General features: G+C 41.3%; 2 protein-coding genes and 1 long non-coding RNA gene across 5 annotated transcripts; all 3 read left to right on the forward strand.

Moving 5' to 3' along the window:
- The first annotated feature begins 26 nt into the window (after window positions 1-26).
- LOC108872787 (ABC-type oligopeptide transporter ABCB9-like) lies at window positions 27-1,792 on the forward strand. The gene is given in 6 exon segments (XM_018660646.2): window positions 27-134; window positions 137-160; window positions 163-200; window positions 478-637; window positions 856-992; window positions 1,233-1,792. Coding segments are annotated over 6 exon segments (642 nt in total). The 5' UTR covers window positions 27-58; the 3' UTR covers window positions 1,440-1,792.
- Window positions 1,793-6,127: 4,335 nt separating this feature from the next.
- On the forward strand, window positions 6,128-6,497 carry LOC108872788 (uncharacterized). Its single transcript, XR_001959277.2, has 3 exons — window positions 6,128-6,166; window positions 6,324-6,353; window positions 6,448-6,497. It is a non-coding gene; the product is annotated as an uncharacterized LOC108872788 (long non-coding RNA).
- Window positions 6,498-11,236: 4,739 nt separating this feature from the next.
- On the forward strand, window positions 11,237-23,175 carry brd2a (bromodomain containing 2a). 3 transcript variants are annotated; one of them, XM_018660648.2, is made up of 12 exons: window positions 11,237-11,337; window positions 16,609-16,915; window positions 17,364-17,501; window positions 17,688-17,829; window positions 18,018-18,217; window positions 18,346-18,894; window positions 19,219-19,347; window positions 19,504-19,695; window positions 19,813-20,075; window positions 20,191-20,510; window positions 20,717-20,845; window positions 21,019-23,175. In XM_018660648.2, the coding sequence occupies exons 1-12, from the start codon at window positions 11,252-11,254 to the stop codon at window positions 21,144-21,146; spliced, it is 2,583 nt and encodes an 860-aa protein (XP_018516164.1). In that variant the 5' UTR covers window positions 11,237-11,251; the 3' UTR covers window positions 21,147-23,175. The 3 variants fall into 3 exon arrangements, with proteins under 3 accessions (XP_018516164.1, XP_018516165.1, XP_018516166.1); XM_018660649.2 differs by lacking the exon at window positions 11,237-11,337 and adding an exon at window positions 11,344-13,419; XM_018660650.2 differs by lacking the exon at window positions 11,237-11,337 and adding an exon at window positions 11,344-11,830.
- Window positions 23,176-23,897: the final 722 nt, after the last annotated feature.

Consider the following 23,897-nt stretch of genomic DNA (forward strand, 5'->3'; position numbering starts at 1 on the left):
TAATACCATTGCTATCTCCTTGATTCAGGATTTTTCCTTGGAGCTGAAGCCGGGTCAGATGACGGCCCTGGTGGGTCCGTCTGGAGAAGGAAAAAGCACCTGTGTGAGTCTGCTGGAGCGATTCTACGAGCCACAGGAGGAGAGATCCTACTGGACAATGAACGCTGAAATCCTACGACCACCAGTTCCTCCACAAGAAGGTCATTAGTCAGCAGTATTTTTTTCTGATGGTGATGAAGCTCCTGTCTTGGAAAACGTTTTATCTTGTGTTTAAATTGGTTTATTTTTGTGAATACAACATCAACAATTTTAGAGAGCATTAAGCACTCATCCATCACTCATCACCTTTGACCTTTAACAAAAAAGTAAAATTCAGAAAATGAAGTGTGTTCTGAGATGTGAGTTATACATCTGATTTAGTGTGAATTTTACTTTATAATGTGTTAAACAGTCGAGCTGATGAGAGTGTGTTAACAGGTCGCAGTGGTGAGCCAGGACCCAGTGCTCTTCTCTGGCACCATTAGAGACAACATCGCCTACGGGCTTCCTGACTGCTCATTGGATGAGATCCAGGAAGCAGCACGCAAAGCCTACGCCCACGACTTCATCAGGCAGCTGGAGAAAGGCTACGACACAGGTGAACACCGCTGAATGCCTGCAGAAGGAATTATAAAGAAAATATCATTTGGAGAGAAAGAACAACTTTGTGTTTATTTATTTTAAACATTGTTATTTGATGGAGATGAAATTTGTGCACAGTGAAGACTGAATATTCCTCACTGCATCAAATTGTTTTTTTATTTTAAACCTTTCACATCAGCCTGTTCTGATGTTATAATGTGGTTAATTTCTCAGAGGTGGGTGAAGGAGGCGGCCAGTTGTCCAAGAGCGAGAAGCAGCAGATCGCCATCGCTCGAGCTCTGGTCAGACAACCACAGGTCCTCATTCTGGACGAAATAACCAGCTCTCTGGACACTGAGAGTGAAAATAAGGTACAATATACTGCAACTTCTAACACTGTATTGTCCAGTATATCCTCAGCATACCATCTTTCAACTGCATAGTTCTGTTTAGTTTTTTTATTCCTTCATATATCATTCATTTTACATATTATAAGATATATCTAAATGCTTCCTCTGACATCCATTAGCTCTGTGTTCATCTGAAAAGAGAGTCATACCATGTGGATAATAATAATAAAACTAAATATTTCTGTGACTGACTCTTCACAGGTCCAGCAGGCCCTGGCTAGCTGTCCCAACCAGACGCTTCTGGTCATCGCTCACAAGCTGAAGACCGTTGAGAAGGCAGATCAGATTGTTGTGATTGGTGGTGGCAGAGTTGAGGAGAAAGGGACTCACCAGGAACTGATGAACATGAAGGGGAGCTACTACAAACTGGTGGAGAAGCTTTTCACTGAGGGAAACTCGGTGCAATGAAAAACTACTGTCACTGTGTAAATGCTGCAGTTTGATGTGAGATAATTCTGTTTCAGTTCAACAGCAGCTAACCTGATGAAGATGTGTGATAACAAGTTGGAATTACTGTAAATATTTAAGTCAAATTTTTTTGTGTAAATATTGAAAAATAATTCGCATTTTTTAGACGTTTTCTGTACTTTAAAAATGCACCTTTACAACTCTGTTAGTGTTACACATCTATTATTTATTTTGCAGACTGTTCTAATCACATCAGGCGTTGTAAATGAATCAAATTACTTTTCTAATGGATATAAATCTGCTATAACATTTTCCATTTCCTTGTATTCTGTGAATGTGAAAAGATTTGACATGATGACACACAGCTGACACCATAACTTTAATTTATGATCAGAGTGGTCAAAGGTTGCTTTATTGGTCTGTTCCAAATAAAAGGTTGATCAACAACATAATTTTGGATCATACTCAGTGGCCTCATTTGACTCCTGCCAGGACAAACTTTATCTGAATGTGTTTGTTTGGCTTTATGTCAAATATTCATAAAGTCTGAAACCAAATACATTCACACATTCATACAGACATAAATTAAAAAATGTGAATAAACATGGAGAATGCAGGGTTTGGCCAACGTGATCAGATTTGTTCCATACACAGTAAAAATAAAAAATAAAAGTAAATGAGATAATCATTAAAGCATTTTCTAAATGTCACTATATAGATGCAATAATAAGAAAAACTACTTCAAAATAAAGGAACACAGATTAGATAGATTTAAAAAATAACTAAAATGACTCAAGTATTATCAAACATGTTAATTATGAGTTTGTTATAACCTGTTGTCTGAGGCCTTTGAGTTTTTCTGATCATATAATCAGTGTGTGTTGTATTTCTGGGTTTGAAGCTGATGCAGTGCATTAAAACACAGCAGGTCAGGGTTGAGTTTTATTGTCTGCGCTGACCTGGAAAGTCCCTGACTACCAATCTGTGTGTGTTGTTTTTATGACTGAGATGGTTTGGAAAGTTGCCTGGTGATGTGTGTCATAAAACACCAAAGGTAGAGTGAAACGATCAAGTAGCACCAAATCAAAACACCAACCCCCTCTATCGACATCAATCAGGACTGTTTCGCTGCCATTTTGTCAAGACTCCTCTTCATCCACAAAATGGTGGCGGAAAGTCACGTGTTTCAAACAGATCAGATATTCGCTTCTCCTGCATTTCAACGCCTGCATGACTTTTAGAACTTAAAGTATCCTGAGACAGGTTCAGGAACATATGTGTCATTTTGTCTCTTTTTTAAATCTACTGTAATTATAGGTGCTTGTGTTTACATGTAAACCCAACCTGCAGGAGGAAACAGCATCATTCACACTAAAACAGCTTTATGTGTTATTTTTCAACATGTTTTAAGTGTGTTAAGTTAAAGTTTGTTTTCAACACAACCTTTGCTTGCAGTATTATGCTGCACCACATTGGTTGCACGTTGCTGTTTCAACATGAACTGAAGTATTGCATGCTGCTCTATGACTGGAAGTTGGTCTGTTTCCTGTTGGAACTTATCAAAACTTTTTTCACATTATCTGGATGAACCAAATAAGATGTGTGGTGGTCCGGTGTAAAAAACAAACATTTTTTCATTGTTCTAAAAACGCCGGACAGTTTGTAGACACAAGGTTTCGGGCACAGTGACTCATCAGAAAACTTGGCTGCTTCCCATCAGCATGGTGTGCTGCCTGCGGGTCAATAAGGCAGCAGGGCTTAAAGTGGAAATGCAAAGCTGCCGCCATCTTAGGCTACACCTCAACACAAAATGTCTGACAGCGTGCGTGCACACAAAACCTGCACTATCAAGACAAATCAAAGATGATACAGTGAATCTGTGGATTGGATCTGTCACTGTGATGTGACAGAAAAGAGTCACCCTCATGCATCCTCAAACCTGAGTGTGCACTAAAATATACTCTATATATATTCCTGTGTGTGAGTGTGTGTGTGTCTTTGTATTTGCGTATGTGCCGAGAAGCTTTTGCCTAACCAGTTCTGCACCATACCACTTCACCACGCAGCCGAGCTGGAAAGTCCCTTATCTTTTTCTTTCACTTTCTTTCTTAATTGTTTGGGCAGTGGCCGTCTGACTCAGCCAAACCGAAGCCAAGCCCAAGGTCTTGTGACTGAACTGTGTTCTGGTTTTGTCTCTCTCCTTTTAGGTTTGCAGCTTTTGTTGATTTTTCAGCGTCAGTATTTGGTTTGATACACTATATCTGCCACACAGGCTGTCAGATGGGCTGCCAGCGAGTGGCTGTTGATGGAGAGTTTTCTAGTAAACCTGTTGTTTCAATTGCAAGGTATCATCTCCCTCTACCAGGCCTTAATTGTTTCAAAACAGGTTTTACCAGTGCCAAAGGACCAGGTCGCCTACACAGGTCTCCTATTGTTGCTTTAATAAACAAGTCATGAAAATAGCCATCCCTGTATTAGGTCTGTAAGCCTGTTACATAGTTTGAACACTTAAAATGGTTGGTAAAGTAACAGACAGAGGATTATTATAACTGTACAGATCCTGCTTGATCCCAAAATTAAAGTCTTTCAGAAGTGAGAGAAAATGAGTCACTTGACAGATTAGCTTCACTGTAACATAAAACTTGCTTCTGTTCTCTCTAAACCAAAAGTAATAAAGAAACTGAAGCAACAAAACTGACACTGATGCAGCTTCTCCTCACCTCAGTTTGTGTGACTGATGTATGAAAAATGAGTTATTACTGAATTAATATGTCTGATCTGGGAGTGTCACATGACGCTGTTATGGATATACTGTTTTACTTGTGGTAATAGTAGCCAGATAAAACCACTGTGCAGGCATTAAACTGAGCCAGGGAGAGTATTGTATTGTTTTATAGCCAGGTAAACCCCCACTGTTATTTTGTGAATCCCCTAACTTCCCCTGGGGAGTGTGACAATTGGCAACGTTAAATACAGCAAGAGTTTTTAGAGATTACTAACGAGGCATCAAGCAGTTAATGTGTGATTTCCCAAGTTGATGGTAATGAACACACACCACATGATCAGTGGAGGGAAGTCCCGGCTTCAGAACAAAAGTCAAATGAATTGGACAAACAGAAACACACACCAACCCTGAGCAGTGTAACAGCGCCGCGGTTGGCTGTGTTTGGCACTTTTATCAACAGCCATGTGATTTCTTGGAAACCCTGCCTGGCAGATAGGCTAAAGTTAGGGGATTCTCCAGCAGAGGATAGAAACGTTGCTCTCGGACTGACATCTGGTGGGAACCACAAAACAGTCCTGCAAAAGAAAACATGAAAACAACTGTGCTGAAAACTGCCAACGACACAAACCACATTGGTTTAAGAGGTGGTTATAATCAGATTTGTTATGTAGCAGGGTTTCAGTTCTTGGTTGGTATAGATTTTGTGTTCTATGAGCTCTTGTGGTATCTATAGATTAACAGGAAACCACAGACATATATGTGACAACAGGGCCACATGAATGCACAGCAGAACCCACCAAAAAAGGAATTAACATAGTGACATAGTGGGAGTTACACTGGTTGATTGTGATTTATTTTTGGATGCATCAGTCACTGGACATATTGTGTAAGATCTGTATATTTTAGCAGGGGAATCAAAATGCAGAGACTTTGTTATCTTGTGTGTGAACTCCTAAACTGGCAGGTTGAAGGGATTGAAGCGTTTGATTTTCGGCTACAGGACCGGTCTCTCTTATTACCATAAAACTGTACTGAAACCAGGTCGGACAGATTCCCATGATGTCAGTTTCAGTGCAGTATGGTGGGTGGGAGAGTGACATAATTTACTTAAAACAGAGAGATGAAGAGCATCAGGAAGAACAACAGCACCCCATGTGCGTATCTCAGGCAAAACCAGGCAACCATGTGATTTCCTGTAACTCCGTCTCAGTCTGGTGAACCAGCCACTGTAAACCGACTGGCATAAGTCTTGGCAAAAGATATAAACGATAGATCTCGAGTGCCCTCAAGTGGGACAAAATAAGAAATTATTTTATCCAGTAATATCTATGATCAATTTAGAGCCATGTGGAATCACCCAGGCTGTGTTTGTTTTATGTTAAATTATAGCTAACTGTGACTTTAACTACAGTATAACCTTACATTAGACCAGAATGTCTTCCAGAATATTTTAAAGGATAGATTCACAATTTTTAAGTTTGTCTTAAAACAACAGTCAGGTTTTACTTTTGGTTCTGACCATTAAAAATCCCTTTTTAATCTGTTGGGGACAAAATCCATTTAACATGTCCTGTTTAGTTTTTGTAACATTTTATGTAATTTTGAGCTGTAATTTTACCAGTCATGTTTTCATTCATAATTTCATATTGTATTGGCCCACATGGTGGTATAACTGAGGAGTACTTTTACATGTACAATTGCCAGTTGAACTAGTAGTAAATATATATAAATATATATATATATATATATATATATATATATATATATATATATATATATATATATATATATATATATATATATATATATATATATGTATTAGGAACACTGTTCAGGTTGCATGTGAACATGCATTCCTGTGAACATACCCCCAGAGAACCCTCAGCTCCTCCTAGGTCTGGCCCCCCTAATTAGTTGGAGGGTATTTAAAGCACCTGTGGGAACATGGACTCTCTTTGCTTTCTCTGCCTCCAGGTTGCCCCATGGTCCTTCTCACTCTGTGGTAGGTGAAGCCTTTAAAAGATTGTTAAAAGTTTAAGGATGTTTAATGTTTTTGAAGAACTTTGCAATTGAATTGTACTTGTTTTCCTGCCTGGGTCTTCTGTCTCTTGTTTTGCTGGTTTGCCTGGTCATACTGGTGTCTGTGTCGATCCCTGAAGGTTGATTAGCCAGTGTGCTTTTATGGCAAGGTATGGGTTATCCTCATTTGTCAGCAGCCTATGACTAACACTTGAAAAATTATTACAATGTTAAACTTGTTAACATGCGTTTCTTGTATTTTAGGTTTTCAGCTGCTGTTTTGCCTTTTGGTTTGCTGTATTATTATTATCCCCCCCCCCCCCCCCCCCCCCCCCCTTTAGTGGAGCTGTTTGCTGGCCTTGGTGGGGGCTAGGCACTTTAGTGTGGTTCCCTTCACTGACTGTAGTGGATAGAGCACTGGGACATATTTTACACCTATTTGCTGTGATTGCCAGTTGCTGTGTGCATATGTGTGGTGGGTGCCCACTTCTTCCCTTCCCTATAGTAATTTTGCATTACTGTACTGGAAGTTCTTTTTAAAGATAAGATAAATAACGTTGTCAAATATAAAGTAACTAAAATCTTTTGCTAAAGCTTCATAAAGCTCTGATTAATTTTCAGAATTTCCATTCCTTCCACAGAACACTTCCAGTCATTCATTAATCAATAAATTAGTTTTCTTTCGGAACCACGTCTGTCTTGCTTCAGTTATTTGAACTTGTTGACTGTATATGACAAGGGGAGGTTTGGTTGCTACATGTCAGAGGCTCATGCACCTCGAGCACTGCCACTTATCTACAATAAAGCTGCATGTGACATTTTCTCACTGATCTCTAACGTTACAGGTAACTGGAAACGAACCGCGCATGTCATTTATTGTAAATCGTTTGTTCAACTTGGTGGCCACTAGATGGCGACATAACACTATATTTCAATACCCTGAAAGGTAGTGACCTGAAATGGTCGGTAGATGGCACAATATAACACTAGTCCAGCCTGGTAAAACAGTTTTGGATCTCACTCACCTAGCCTTGACTGAAAGTAAGAAATGTGTTTTTTTTTTTTTTTTTAAAAGGCTCTTAGACAGTTAACAGAATGTAACCCCTAATCTATACCATCTGGACAGATCTTCTTTCCTCGTGCTGTTACAAATGAGACTAATCCCCAAACAGAAGATCATCCTTCATTAAAAGCAATCTTAATTCCAGGACAAGGTTTCCAATCTTTCTGGGAAGTCGTATTTGACACTGGCTGATCCAGTCAACAGACATGACACACAGGTACAGTAACTTCATTCATGTTGACACTGACTTGTAGCTTTCATTTTATTTCATGTCTTTAATGGCAGGACAGAAATAAATCTCCAACCAGCCTAAAAATCTAAAATTTTACTCTTATCTCTGTAAGTGATTACACAGATGAGAAAATCCAATCATCAAATTAAGTTAGTGGCTTCCCTCAGACTTAAATGCAGTTCTAGTTTATTACTTTATCTGAGTATTAAGCAAAATGTGCAGCTATTTGATGTTAGAATGAATGAACCATTTTGGATATGGGTCTTTCTATAAGTGACAGCACTTAGACTTTTAAAGGTCCCTGATGTGATGGTTTTGCACATCTGTCTGTGGAGGAGATAAACATGAGAGACAATGGAACAAAAAGCCAGACTTTCACACCTGAGCCCAGCAGTTTGTCCGGCTGAGTACACGTCACTCTTCTCCTGTAGCAGTAAACAAACAGAATGGCTACACCCTTGTAATAAAACTACAAAGGCCCAGAGACATATGCTACCAAAGAGATTACTCATAGAGGATTAGGAAGCATGTTAATCTTATTTCATGTCAGTGATCATCTTTGTTGATTTTATCTGTACCAGCATTTCCTGTCTAGTAGGTGGTTTGTGAGGTGCAGAGTTGCTACAATAAATGCAATCACATTAGAAAACACATTATATATCCATAATACACTGGTCAGAGCAGTGGGAACATTTTTACTTTACAGATTTGCTCTCGCTCTCACTCTGCTTGCAGAGAAAGTCTGTCTGTGGAAATCATTCACCTCTGAGTCCCTGCTCCCTTTTTTGAGAGTATAATGAAGTGTCCTTGCTCAGGTTCACACATTTACAACTCACTTTGCATGACTACATAATTAAGCAATTGTTGTCCTAGATTTGGATAGTTACCTTCAGAATCAGACTTTATTGCCAGGTAAACATACAAGGAATTTGTCTTGGATTACTGGTGCTAAAAAACTGAGTATTTTTTTTTTTTCTTTGAACTGTGTGTGCCCATGAGCTTTGGTTTTCAATTGGATCTCTGCTCTATTTCTATATTGACTGAAGACAAGCAACGTTTGAAAATTAGATGAAAGTGTGATGCATGTAAACAACATAAAAAATAACCTTTCCCAGTAAGATACACCACTTTTACAGTATGAAGAAAATAGTGTTGTTCATCGTCATCTTATCAATCCATGTTATGAGTCCAACAGTCTAAGACAACTGAACCCATTGTTGTTCTTTGCACATAAATGCCCATCTTTGATTTACAGTGCAACAAATGAAATGTCACGTCACACAACATTTGTCCACTTTATAAAAGGAAGCAAACAATCAGCAACCAAACCTGTTCCTAAAACACAATCACCTGTATGAGAGAGTGCTGTTGTCTTTAGTGTAACATAACAGGATATGAAGCACTGTTACTGTTTCTGATTTAAGTAATAATAATACATGCTTTTTTGTTTGGTACTAGTTAGGGCCATTCATGCTATTAATGCACTCCTGATCCTGTCATGCTCATTGGATAAGAATCACAAAAACACATAAAGCTGCTGTTTTCTGGGAGTGTGTGTTTTCTGAGAAAACTCAATGTTACTGTATCAACAAAGAGGAAAAACTAAGTTAAAGACATTTGTAGCATTAGCACAAAAGAAAACATACACTGGAGTGTTTTTGAATACAGGCTTTGTAACACAGTGGGATGCAAATGAAAATAGCTGGGAATGGAAAGATCAGTGACTTAAAGCCAAACACTGTGATTTTATATACAGAACAGTTCATGAGCAGGGATGCTGTGAGTAGCACTGTTGACAAAGTGTATGTGTGGGTGGCATGAAAGTCTGAATGCTTACAATTGACAACTTTTCAGAGAGAGTGTGATGTTCACGAGAGGACAGCACTACTCAACAGGAACCTTACATGTGCTGTGTTCTTCTGCATCAGTTGTTAAAGAGACTGATGTTGCTAAGGAAGGCTGACCAGCCACAGGAAGAAAACATGAATGAACTGAGGCAGAGTCATAGATAAGCAGAGTTATTCAAACACGACAGTCACACACAATACGTAACATTCAGAATATGTTTATTTTGTTACAGTCTATTTATGCAAACAGCATAAAAATAATCTTTGATCCAGGAGTTTTGCTCAGTCCTGAACCAGTTTACTGTAGTTTTGTAAAACTGGCCACCTATGAGTCAGGGCCGAGGCGTTGTGAGGGAGAGAGCTTCCTTGGCAACCATTTCTGGGCTGATTGTTGTCATGTGACGAGCTGATGCAGCCAAGTGCTGAGAAAAACAGAGAGAGGGAGACGGAGGGGGAGTGTGTGTGTGTGAGAGAGAGCTGATGAGTCAGAGGAGGCTGATTCTGATGTAATCCACCAACCCCTCCTTCCTTCCAGTTTCCCGGCCTACATGGCTGCTGCTGGATGTTCAGGTCAGAGCCTGACTCCCCACAAAAATACAGCGACAAACAAAACACAACATAATGTGGGTTTTACCTTGTTACAGATCAGTGAATGATCACTGATGTATGACTCACTCTTACTCTTGATCTCCCCTTTTTAGGAACAATGACGTCTTATTCAGCCTTTTTACTGATTTTCTCTGTAATGGTGAAAAGAGTGATGACAGAAATAGATGATCTAATAGTGAAAGGAAAAGTATTCCCTCAAAGACTGCAAACACACAGTCTCCTTTCATTTTAAATCAGACTCTGGGAACATGAACTGATATTAAAGAGCACAGGTTTACATATGGGCACAACATTTTCAGAGACATGTTCAAGAGCTTCCCCATTCAGAAAAATGAAATTAAAGAACAAAACCAACTTAAATGTGCTTGAGTTTAGGTACGATAGATGTGGCTTAAACTAATGTGTCTCCTGCTAATGAAAGCCAGTTGTTGCACAATAACTTTAAAGTAACAAGGTTGGAAATGTGTCTCAGACAAGTCTCATTCTTAGGTGAAAACACAACCATCACATATATTTGTACAAATGGTCTCAGTGGCCCAGTCTTAATGGTGAAACTTATTCACCATTTTAAAGTGAATTAAAAGATAAATATGACCCAGATTCTGGGCTCAGTATTTTTAGTAACTGGTTATTTGAATTGTCATTTTGATTTTAAATTTTGAGAGGGTTAATGGGCAGATTCAAGGCCCTAATGAGCTGCTGTCTAAAAAAAAATCAGTTACTGAGATAAAAGTATCTTGAGTGCACATTTTGTGATTACATCAGCTTTATCAGAAATATGTGCTGAGATTTCCAACATCACCTGTAAACACATCTCACTGTTACTGTATTTTCTTCATGGCTGCCATCCCACTGCATACCCTGTGTGTATTAATGAACTTTGGCTTCTTTTATTCTGACATCAGTCTTAATTCTAAACAACTTTCTGAGAGTTATGTGTTTGGCCAAGGTAAGTTTATCTGTATATGCACATGCCATAATGATGCAAATCCAATTATACCAGTTTAGAAAAGCATAAAGGTTTTTTTTCTAAATGTCAAGTGGGCTGGATGATCTTTAAAATAATACTGCTTAGATAGATAGATAGAAATCCAGTGGTCAGCATGAAGCACAAAACCTGAGGCCTGTGTGTTTATATCTCCTTCTTCTTGATTTAACCAGTAAACCAATGCTCGTCATTTCGTCTGGAGCTGAATCCCACCTCCTTTCCAGGGAAATGCTGCATCTCCGCATTCAACACATGAAAAAAAACGCCTAACTACTAAACCTAACTGCTCTTAGATCAGCCTCTTGTCCTCTCAGTGAAACTGCAAGGCAATGCGTCTTCAAGGGAGGGGCGCATGCGCAAACCTCGCGTTGCACAACATACTGGATCGACTGCAGTCGTCATCTGGAGAAAATAGGTATTAGTGAACCGTTTGAGACAAACTGAGAAACGTGAACCTTGAAGGATTATTTCGACTGTAAAAGGATTATTGTTATATTATAGGAAGTTTGGGAAATAGCGCAATCAATAGTACTAAAGTCGTTTTCGTCACGTGGTCAAGCTTGGCCAATCGGAGCGAGCCAAATTCAGCGGAAAGTATGCTCTTTGTTCGGATATTTTTCCAACTTTATTCCCACATCTGAGCCTGAAACTCGGTACAAATCACGCCATGTGGGAACTGAGGGGACGTTTTTATGAGAAAGGACGCGCCGTGGATGTGTTTTACTGCGGGTTTTTTGTGTATTGCCACGTGTTCAAGTTTGATGAACAATGCGCTCGGGCGTATTTCATCACATGACTCCCCTCCCCCACCCTGCGCAGGGAATGGGGGAAGAAGGCGGACATGTTGGAGGGAAATGTGTTGGTTAAAGAGTATCGAGGTGGAAGACAAGAAGATTAATTCAAGAAAGGTTTCGCTTTATTTTGGGATTTACCAGTCGACATTTGTGTTTATTTTAAATTCAGGGTTTTTCATGTCATACTTTGAAAAATGTTTATGTATTTTTCTTTTGGGTAATTTAACTTTATTTTTGGAACCGCATTCTATCTAATGTTTATAGCGTTAATTATCAAATTTTAGGTAAATTAATACCTGATAGTGAAAGGGTTTAGTGTTATTTCCACTGTTTATTTGAGTGACATTGTAGGGTATTTGTAACCTTGGTGTGGGGGATGGGCGCATGTGGTTAGGTAACCATTTTGTGCCTTTGTTGAATTTCTAGTTTGTCGTTTTTGAAGATTAGAGTTCTCAAAGATCTATTTGGTTGGTAATTGTATGAGTTTTCACAGACAACTTTGGTTTAATGACTCTTTAGTAAAGCCTCAAAGGTCAGGTATAGTATTTATTTATATAGTATGTTTTCAAACCCATATAAGATGAATTGTCTTTGTGATTTCCTTTAGCTTTAATTAGTGTGGTATGTTCAGTTGGTTGGGCAAAAGCAGCATTGAGTTTGATCAAACGTGGTTTCAGGTCAGTGAGGAAAACTGCTGTGTCATTCAGTGGCTGGTTGGTTCTTATGGCTCTTACTAGGTGTGGCCTTCTGTTGTTGGTTGAAGTACATGGAAACTACAGCTTCACAGTTAACACATTCAGTTAAAATTGTAAACGGTGTTCTTGTACTACTTTTATGTTTGTAAGCCATGGAGGCCTTGTTTGACTTACTGTGTGTTCACAAATTGTGGCCTTTTTCAGCAGGAGATAAGGTTGTTCACTTCAGTTGTGTTTGTGAGCAAAATATGTAGCGTTTTTAAGTGTTTTTATATATGTTTGTCTTAATCATTGTAAATTATTCGATTGTAACACTCGTTTTCACTGTACTTAAAGATGGCGGCTGTGTGTCTCTTCTCAAAGACAGAAATGCGGATATTCTGGTAAGCAGAGAGCTCGTGGGGAGAGGCTCTTGGCTCTTGAGGGGTACGCGTGACCCAGTGGAAGAGCCAATCGGCTTCTTGGTATTTACCCTGGAAGCCCGCGTTGGAATTGTATCGACCAATCTCCGCCGTCGCTTTGCACACGTTGACGTAATGTAATATGATAAGGAGGAAGGTGGCTTCAGTGCCCTTCCATTTTGTACAGGATCACACGAGGAGCCAGTTACAGGCAGCGTTTCTGTAACACTGAACAGACTGAGCCAATAGTATTGTGCAATTTCCTTGACGGACAGCTCAAACTTGCGAATAGGTTGGTCCGAAAGACTGTCAGTGAAGCTCTAGCATATAGGGGTGTGGTGACTTTGACGGACATCATAAACACCCAATAGAAACTCAGAGGGCGTGGACATTCTGAGACAGTCTATCCAATAGGGCGAATAGTCGGTCTATAAAGGAACGGGTGTAGTCGCATCGTCGCCATTTCAACGAAGCAGTGTAGAGGGAGTTCGCCGTGGCGGGGAGCGGAGAAAACTGACGAACAGAGACGGATCCTGGTTTGAGTCTAGCTAAAAATACAATCCGGATCCATCCTGATGGATATGGCTGTTAACCCGCCCCTTGACAGGTATCTACCGGTAAAATTGACTCTCAGCTTTCCATCAGAGGGAATATTTTAATCATTTCTCATGAATTTTTTTTTCAAAGTATCGTTACTGGCAGCCTGTGTTTGCTGTGTTACGAATGGAAGAGAAATGGACACTGAATGTGCTACAGGAAGAAGTTTGTCACGTCGTTAAAGGAATTAGGAGCGAAATTCTTATTGAGGAATTAAAATGTTGTAAAATGTGTTTGTGGGTTGTAACAAGCTGCGACTGTTGATCGCGCTACGCCGGCGCCATCTTCGGAGCGCCTCTGCCGTTGGCCGCTCTCTCCCGCTGCCTGGCAGTTGGTGCTAGCATTGCTAGCATTAGCTTCACAGACAGAAGCCTTCCTGTGTATGGCAGTGGCCGATCTTTGCGTCTCGAAATCGGTGTGCATTGTTATGTTATGATCTGAACTGCCTGATTCAATGTACTGCAGCTGTACAGTTAGATTTTTTTAAATAATGCTATCATACGTTGATGGCGTACAAGATTATAATCGTGCGCGAGCTGTTAGCTGTTATATAGTATTATAAAATTACTGCGCTAAATACACCGGGGAGCGCGGTCGCGCCGGTATCTCTGCTTGTTTCGCCGGTTTGTTATTGTAGCCATGTGACGGTCAGGGGTTGTTGTGATTACCGGTAAGACGGCATTGCAGTGTAGCGGTAGGGCTAACGCTGCAAACCTTTGCCAGTTGCCCCATCAGTGTGCACTGATCTATCATTTGTGACCAAGACAAGTTGAGTTGTCTGTCTGTAATCAGATTGGTCAGTGTGAAAATTTCATGGTCCCCTTTTGGGTTTAGCCTACCAATTTCTGTTGGGTGTTTCAATCGGTTGCCTGGTTACAGCGCTCAATGTCACTCAACCCAAGCTGGGCAGCAGCTTTAATAGCAGTAAAGGCTCTTTATGGCTTAATTAACTCATAACGTAACTACATTGTACCTCAGTATCAGTTAATGTTAATGTTTTTCCTTGGGCACCCATTCCTCCTATTACTTTAACCAGTTTTTCTTTAATTTACAGTTAACTTGTTTTTGTTTAGTGGTGTTAATGTTATGTACATGATACTTTCATTTTTAATAATAAAGTACACTAACTGTCAAATGTGTTTCCAAAAGTTGTATCATTCAAAAATGGCTTGCTTTAACAAACGATACAAATAGACAGTTTTCTTAAAATTTCTTGCTTATAGCCCTGTTTACATACTACCTATATTAACCACTGTTATGCAGTGACAAGCTAAGTTTCACTGTCACTGTGCCTCGATCAGTATGCATGGGTAAAAATGAGGTGGGTGGGTCAACATTCTCTTAAGACCTGGGGTAGAGGTAATAGATGGGATCTGTAATCCACAGCATGATGCAAACACTGTAATACTGTTCATCAGTTGCTTCAAGGTCACTTAAAATAACATGAAGATGAACGTTTGGTTTTTAGATCTTTTTAGATTTAAAGGGGGGTGTGCAATATCTGCCAATGCAAACAACTGGACAACATGTAGTTTTACTGTTTCGATGGGAAAAGGTTTTCCAGCGGATGACCCTAAATGCCCCTGTTTGCCCTTGTTTTGTAATTAGTAGGCCACCAGAGAGGGTGAGTTTGTGCTGTTGACAACTGCACTTAAGTAAAGATTAGTGCACTAATTTATAATTTCAGTGATACATTATACTGTGTGTTGTTGACAAAATTTCATGCCACTACTGGCAAGTAACCAGTCATCAGAGCATCTGTGGCAAGATGGAAAAGTAAACTGGACTTAAGCTTTAGAAAGTTTAGCATTGCTGGACAGCAACACTCCTTTCATAATAGTGAATGAGTGCATACTAGGAAGTTTAAGTTGCACAGTCTCAGTGTCACTGTTGACTTGGTGGCTTGTGGCTGAGTGCAGCTTGTCTTGGGGGGAGGTGAGAGTGTTGTTGGTGTTTGCACCTGTGAACATAATGAAACATATGAGGAGGGACCAACAGAACAACACTAGGAAGTGATGTTGGTGGTTTTAAAAATAATGGTAAGTCGGGTCAACAGTGTTTTTAAAGACACAATCTTCCTAGGTTTTAGGAAAAGTGTTTGCTCTCTCTTTAACAAAGACCAGGTAACTGTAGAGATGTTGGACATGTTTTTGACTTAACACTGCTAACTAACCGTAAGCAGGAACTCCCTCTGCAGATGTGTAGCCACATTCCAGGTTACAGAGCAGTGATAAAGGCCAGCAGCAGCACCTGGCTCAGTCTATATAGACATGACTTGCTTTCTTGCCCTGTGGAAACAGACTTTAAACTCTAAAGGTTGCAGTGGCCAGCAAAGCCTTAGTGATACTGATCATGTGACAAGTGGCTGTGTACTACACTGCTGGGTGTTTAACTTTACAACTGAGATCATTAGCATGTCAGAATGGCGGGTACAAAACAAGTTTTGGTCTTAATTGTACATTTCTGGGCATGTTATGGGTATTTCTGTTGGGAACCTCTAGAATAGTCCGGTCATTACTGTTCCATGGCGGTTGAAACTCCACCCACAATCCTTTGGGAGAGCAGTTTTTTTCTACAGGGAATTGAGGGTTCTGTCTATAGTCTAGTGATGTCGACCTAGAGAGGAGGAAGTGGTAGTTGCGCCTGTTCTTCCAATGCCGGGAATGCTGATTTGGCAGTACATTCCAAGTCAGTCTGATGTATGCTTTCTGAGTAATGTATAGGTCGTGTGACTGACTTGCGTATGCCTTGTGAAGGGGATTTACACTATACTGTGCTTGTGAGTGTGCAGCGGGGTAAGCAGGATTAATTGCATTTGATAGGATCACATACAGTGTATGTCAACATGACAATACAGTTACAGTAGGATGACACAGTAAGATAATTGGTTTTAACATTAATCCTAGGATTTATGGGAGAGATATTAGACATGGATGTTTCTGCCAGAACAGGGAAGAACCTTCTCAGTTCATCTGGATCAGATATTTTCTGTTTGCAAAGACAGAAGAAAGTGAAACCATGTCAAAAAGTAAATATAATGTGCTCTGTCATAAAACTTGACATCAGGACTGCATATTAGTCTCACCTGGGGAAAAGTAAAAACAAAAATCATAAGGATTAGAGACTAGTAAATATCTATATTTTCTTACCAACACATTAGCTAAAGAGCTCATTGGTTTTTCAACTGTGCTCCCTACAGCTCCCATGTCGGGGTTGAGGTTGGCATAATGGGAGTCACACCGATGGACCAGGGTTCTGGCACAGCTGGAAAGCGCATCCGAAAACCCTCGCTGCTCTATGAGGGCTTTGAGAGTCCTGGGATGCCTCCCCTCAGTCAGATGACCCCCTCGGGACCCCCGCAACCCCCGGTGAAAGACCCCACCCGACTGGGGAGGATGACCAACCAACTTCAGTTCCTACAGAAAGTCCTGCTCAAGTCTTTGTGGAGGCACCACTTTGCCTGGCCCTTCCATGAACCTGTAGACGCAGTCAAGCTCAACCTGCCTGTGAGTGTGAATTTTAGGAAACTAGACGTTACCCTCCTCCTGTGTAGAGAAGGAAACATTTTTCACATAAACAGCTTCATTTCCACCAAATGAAATGCTTCAGTGTCAACATTACTCAGGGTTAGAGGGAGAGGCAAAATCTCACCATCGATTTCAGCAGATACTATCTAGATTTATTATAGCTTGCATCTGTTATACCCCCCACCCCCAACCAAGTTAGGTTTAATCTTACCATAATAAACAAACTGAAGGAGAATCTATTGTGGGAAAATAAACACCAGTCCCACCAACCACAGGCTAATAGTACAGTGTTTAAATCTATTTGGTATGGACTCAGGGAGGTTATCTGTTCAGCTTTGGATGCCTTTGAGTCTTATCTGTCTTAAAAAGTAATTTTGGGATATAGTGACCCCTTTTTTGACCTGTAAGTGTCTCTGTCTTCCTCTAGGATTACCATAAGATCATCAAAAATCCCATGGACATGGGCACTATTAAGAAGAGATTAGAAAATAACTACTACCGCAGTGCCAGCGAGTGCATGCAGGACTTCAACACCATGTTTACTAATTGCTACATTTATAATAAGGTAAGTGAAAAGAAACGGTCTTGAAATAAATGAATTCCCCTGGAAATCATCTGAAGCTAGTGACAGATGAGTTATTTTAAACATTAAAAGTTCAAATGTAAAATGTGAAGCTATCATTTTAAAATGTTCATAAGGACCGGGGCAGCTTTTATTTGTTACTTGATTGTTTGTATCTTTACTCTGCAGCCTACAGATGACATAGTTCTGATGGCCCAGTCTCTGGAGAAGGCATTCCTGCAGAAAGTGGCTCAGATGCCCCAGGAGGAGTTAGAGTTGCCCCCTCCCCCTCCACGGAGCAAACCAGGCAAACCTGGTAGAAAAGGCAGAGGTAAGATAGAGATGAGCACCGGCTGTGAGTAGCATAATACAGCTATAGTCTGCAGCCATCATACTTCACAACCTTTCAAAAACACATGCACACCTTTATGAGTACAGATCAGTTCACTGAATATTTACTTATTCTGCCTGTGCCTCCCTCCGCTCCCTCTTCTTCTATCTTCCTCCTCTCTCACCCAGTCTCTGGAGGAGTGACCACAGCTCATCAGGTCCCAGCTGTGTCCCAGTCAGCGTACTCACCCCCAACCCCAGAAACCCCCGACTCCATCCTCTCCACCCCTCCACAGACACTTGTGAGCAAGAGCTTACCCCCTGTGCTTCCTAGTGAACAAAGCATCCCTACCATCACAAGTCTGCCTCCCACACAGCCCACTGCTAAGGTAATGTTTAACGCTTGATAATCTGTACTTTTGTAGATGAAATATGACCATATTTTGAATAAAATTCATGAAGACCACAGACTTAACACCCTTATCTAACCCACCCTCCTCCTTCTCTTCAATCACAGAAAAAAGGCGTGAAGAGGAAAGCGGACACAACCACTCCTACCACTGTAGCCATGCCCATCATGAGCACCATGGGCGTCAGTGGCATCAGCCTGGGGATGGGTGGTGGGCACAACTCTCCCCTCACCCTGACTTCTCTTGGGGTGGACCACAACTCCAGCCTGGGGATGAACCAAGGCCTCAGTATCAGCCAGGGCATGGGGATGGGATTGGGAATGGGGATGGGGATGGGAATGGGAATGGGTATGGGCATGGGCAGAGGAACAGTAATGATGGGCACCAAATCAGGAGCAGTGAGCAGGAGAGGAGTGAGCGGGCGACCCATCAAGCCACCCAAGAAGGATTTACCAGATTCCATACTGCCTCCTCCGGTGCGCCGCAGCAAGCTGAGTCCTCAGCTGCGCTACTGCAATGGAGTCCTGAAGGAACTGTTGTCAAAGAAGCACGCCGCGTACGCCTGGCCTTTCTACAAGCCTGTCGATGCCACATCCCTCGGTCTTCACGATTACCATGACATCATCAAACAGCCCATGGACCTCAGCACCATCAAGGTACTTACCTCAGGACTGCACACACAGGATCTGTTTTCACATCTCTCTGCACAAAGGGAGCAGGTGTAGAAGGAAAACAGGTCAATGCTGTGGCGTGTCGTTACCACATGGCCTCCTTACAGGCTGCACTGTGAATAAATGGTTTGAAATATTTAAAAGATGGAAGTTAGATGGAAAGAATAAGCAATTAATCTTACTGTATATTCTGATGGAGTTTAACCCTTTTTTAATGTGCCAAGTTCCTGAAAACATCAGACCATGGGGCAGACACACCAACTGTGCAGTTTTTGATTAAAATATCTTCTTCTCTCTTCTTGTCTTCAGAGGAAGATGGACAGCAGAGAGTACCGTGATGCTCAGCAGTTCTCTGCTGATGTTAGACTGATGTTCTCCAACTGCTACAAGTACAACCCCCCTGATCATGATGTGGTGGCCATGGCCAGAAAACTCCAGGTAATGTACTTATTTTGTAATCATTGTATTTTTTGCATGAACACAGTTCACTTCTGCTGCTTCTTTCTCCTCTGTCCTTCACTGTCCTCTGCCTCAAACCATCACTGCTCTTGTTTTGTTACCGGTTCACTCACTCACTGTTTTCTCCATTTTCAGGACGTCTTTGAGTTCTGCTTCGCTAAGATGCCAGATGAACCTCCAGCACCACCCAGCTCCTCATCTTCCTCCTCGTCCTCCTCGTCCTCGTCTGAGAGTGAGCTCAGCAGTGAAAGTGAGGAGAGTGAGAGCAGCCCCAGCTCCGACTCCGAGGAGGAGAGGGCAAACCGGCTCGCAGAACTGCAGGAACAGGTTTGTACCTCATTGTACAGACACACACATCACAGCAGGAAACCAGACTTCAAATTTTTACAAGATCTGGTGTTTTTGGTTTACCTTTTCCTCTATAACACGTCTGTCTCCCCTCAGCTGAAAGCCGTGCACGAGCAGCTCACTGCTCTCTCCCAGGGCCCCATCGTCAAACCCAAGAAGAAGAAAGAGAAGAAGGACAAGAAAAAGAAGAAAAAGGTAGAAAAAGAAAAGCATCGGAGGATAGAGGAGGAGCTACCACCTGTCAAACCAGCCAAGGCCCCCAAAATCACCAAAACTCCGAAAGCAAAGACCAACAGACCTGTGGCCTGTCCTGTGATACCGATAAAGAAGGCCCCGAGCAAGAAAAACAACAAGAGCAAGTGAGTACTGACACCTACTGGACAATGTTGGAACTGGAAATATGTGGTGCATGGTTAGTGCGGATCATTCCTGTCGTCTTTTAACAATCTCTCCATTTCTTCTGTCTTCCATCAGAGCCAAGAAGAGCACCATGATGTTTAACGTGCCTCAGCCGGTCCACGACCCCATAGTGAGTCATTTTGACTCCGATGAAGAGGAGGACACGGCGCCCATGTCGTACGACGAGAAGCGTCAGCTCAGCCTGGACATCAACAAGCTGCCCGGTGAGAAGCTGGGCCGCGTTGTTTACATCATCCAGTCCCGCGAGCCCTCGCTCCGAGACACCAACCCCGAGGAGATCGAGATCGACTTTGAGACGCTGAAGCCATCGACGCTGCGGGAGCTGGAGAGATACGTCATGACGTGTCTGAGGAAGAAACCTCGAAAGCCATATGGTTAGTAGAACGAGGGGTTGAGATCAAAGGGATCAGTGTAAAACAGATATTTTTAATAACTCTTTGAGGAAAAATTGAGCATAAGAACACGATTTTCAGCTAAGCAGTGGCTTAAATATTCAGTTTTAAAAAAAGCTATCAATCTTTAATTATGTAGTGCAGTGCCCTCATCTTATTGATGTCGTTACTTATCTGTTTGCATGCAGCGAGTAAAAAGAACAGTGCTGGCAAAACCCGGGAAGAGCTCGCTCTGGAGAAACAAATGGAGCTGGAGAGAAGGCTGATGGACGTCAGCGGTCAGCTCAACTCTGGAAAGAAGCCTCCTAAGACCAAACGTAAGTCCTCCATACCTCCAATGGTTTAATTATCCAGATGTTCAGAAGTAACAAGGCCTCTCTCTGTTGTAGTGATATTAAAAGATTAAACGTTTGTTTGATTATTTGACATAAATCAAAGTCGATCCTGAATATGCACCACCTGACTGACTGTCTGCGTTTCCTTTCTTCAGCAGAGAAACCTGCAACCGAGACCAACACCCAGCCGTCACGTCTCAGCGCCAGTAGCTCTTCCTCAGACTCCTCTTCATCGTCCTCTTCCTCCTCATCCTCAGACACAAGCGACTCAGACTCTGGCTGAGAAGCAGAGGGTTTCCATGTCAAAGGGTCCCGTGAAGGATCCTGGGTGTTTCCCTTCCCACCGAGTGGACTGAACTGTAGTAGAGCTACTGACGACGGAGCCGCGGGGCGGATCAGACGAGACCAGCACTAGGCAGAACTGGTCCGATTCAGAGAGTATCAAACCGAGAGAGAGACGGCGCTTTCCCTGCGCCCAGCTCATTCATCCAGCCCTGGACACAGAAAACTTGAGGATGGATGAATGGATGGACCACAGGAGACTCGTTGTAAAGTCCTGCCGGTCTCTGGAGAACTGGCCTTGTTGGGCAGAGCGAGGGATGCTCCGTCTCCTGCAAGAAAAGGAGAAGAGCAGCGCATGCGTTGGAGGGATAAGGGTGCTAGAGCCAGAATCTGTCTTATTTCTGGAGATAATTTCCCTTCTTACCGTGCTCCCTGTCTTTATGCTGTATAGTTAAGGTGTACAGTTATATAAATATCTATTTTTCTTTTATAAAGAAGCATTTTATGGAGCTAATTTATTCCCTCATTCTGGGGAAAGATGTACTGGCGTGGGGCGGAGTTGTGTTTTGTTTAGTTTTTTTTCGAGTGACAAAGAGGGGGGAATGTGTATGTGTGTTTGTGTGTGTGTGTGTGTGTGTGTGCGTATCTGTATGAATGTGTCACGTGTGTGTGTGTTTGCATGCACATGGTGGTGTGATCCGGCACCACAAGTGCAGCCTTGTGAAGTCCCTCATAGTTTTGACGCAGGCGTTGAAAATCAGTCTGCACGCAGAAGCACCTTGGTTCAGTAGAATACAGAATGCATGCAATACAGAGGAGCTGACAAACACCTGCATACTTATGTACTACTTTACTGCATCCTTGTGTACTCATGTACTTGTTTGAAAGGGTTGGCCACTGTACAGAAATGTGACATATTTACACATCAGTTTATACGTGAATATTTCTGTTCCCACGTTGGCTGTCTTTTTTTCATCCCTTTCCGTTTCAATCTCTCTGTAAACGTGTTGCTTTTTTTTTCTTCTTGTGACCAATCTGCTAATAAATTGTGAGGACGTGTCTTGTCCACTCACCCGTGCCCAAATAACATCCTGGTTCTTTTGATTTCTTCTGGTGTTCAGTCACGACAACATCTGACGAGACTTCAGTATTTCAAGTTGCAAAGAAAAAGTTTTTACTGGTTTTTACGATTTGATATTTTATTCTAGCGGGTGAATCATTTTCCCATGGGTCGTCACTAAACATCACAAAGTAAAACTGCTTTGTCTTTGAAATTGGCCTTTGAGATCTACGGCAGCTGAAAGTTTTATTTTCTGTATTAACTGAGTTTTGTTTAATAGTAAGTTCACTTTATTTGTGTGATTTAAAACCGTAGTAAAACCAGGTTGAGAAGCTCTCGCCAGCGGCTGTAGGCTGTGGACGGTGAGAGTTTCTCTTCTTTGGCAGGAAAACAAATCGTTTATAAGAAAAGCAATGGGGCCGGTGGAAACATGGAAGTGTTTCTTTTTTAAATTCTGGGATCCAGTAGATAAAAAAGATGGTTTAATGTTGTGAGTAATAACGATGCACTGTTTGTTTTGGTGGTACTACTAAACAATTTGTGATTTAGATAAGGTGTGTATCAGTTTTTTTCTTTTAAATTTGTCTGTGGCTTGAGATTGGAGTTATTGTATGTTTGAAACTGATTATTTATTTAGGAGGAATTTGAATGGAGATACTTTTTTCATAAATACTGAAAGTAATCAAAGCTTTTAAGTCGAAGTCTACTCTATGAAATATGCACAGCTTAACTGTCAGGATTGTAGAAGTGTACATATTTTACAGTCTCAATCTTTGAGCATGTTCTTGTTTTTTCCTTCAGTGACTTAGTCCAGATTTTTCTTTGGGTTACTGCTCCAAGACAAAATACTCCAGTTGTCAGTCTTACTTTTCTGAAGTTTTGTCAGAAATCTAAATGCCTCTGTACTTGACTCCATCATTTCATCTGAACATCTGTACATAAATAAACTTGAGACATGTTCATCTTTTCACCGACTGTCGTGACGTTTTATTTTAGTTTCTACTGAGCTCATGTCAAGTCCAGGAACGACCTGAGACGAGAACGGTGACATCTACCATTACAAAGTGAATTACAATAAACTGTTCACTGTTCACAAGAGCACAAAGTGATCTTTTATTTTCTCCTTTTCTTTTTATAAATATTAAAACCGCCACATTTTTTTACATTTGTAACTACCAGTGATACTGTTCGCAAGTTCTCTTTCCATAAAACTCTCCTGCAAAGTAACAGTAACGAACAACTGAGCTGCTGCAGAAAAATACAATAAAGTTCACTCACTGCTGATTTCTGCTCCAACTTGTAGATAAATTGAGTTTTTATTTTTATTTTTTAAATTATAGCCACCAACCCATTGAAGACAGAAATTTAAGCTAGAACACACATAATGCTATTTTAGTAACTAAAAGTAAAGTGAGGGTGCTTGTAAAATTGGTAATTATTTGCTAATTTCAGTCATAATCCAGAATGTGCCGTTCACCGGAACACAGGCTTTCTAATATTTTATTTTGAAAGTAATTACCGGAAATGATCCTATGCTGTCGTGTCTGTCTTTACACTTGATTTGATAACACACTACCATCTGGTGGCCACAGGGCGATACTACACCCCTGTCTTCTGTTACAAGCTGTACCTGAACAACAACACTGTCCTCCGATCCCAGTTGTTCAACCTGCTCGTTTCTGTATCGCTTTC

The sequence above is a fragment of the Lates calcarifer genome, unplaced genomic scaffold (genome assembly GCF_001640805.2).
Source record: "Lates calcarifer isolate ASB-BC8 unplaced genomic scaffold, TLL_Latcal_v3 _unitig_4977_quiver_959, whole genome shotgun sequence".
NCBI classification, from domain to species: Eukaryota; Metazoa; Chordata; class Actinopteri; family Centropomidae; genus Lates; species Lates calcarifer.

Bases quoted from the DNA above. Each gene is read 5' to 3' on its own strand.
- brd2a (XM_018660648.2), top strand. From the start codon at position 11,252: ATGCGTCTTCAAGGGAGGGGCGCATGCGCAAACCTCGCGTTGCACAAC. The intron at 17,830-18,017 runs GTAAGATAGAGA...TCTCTCACCCAG, and splicing joins ACCTGGTAGAAAAGGCAGAG to TCTCTGGAGGAGTGACCACA. The intron at 20,846-21,018 runs GTAAGTCCTCCA...TCCTTTCTTCAG, and splicing joins GAAGCCTCCTAAGACCAAAC to CAGAGAAACCTGCAACCGAG.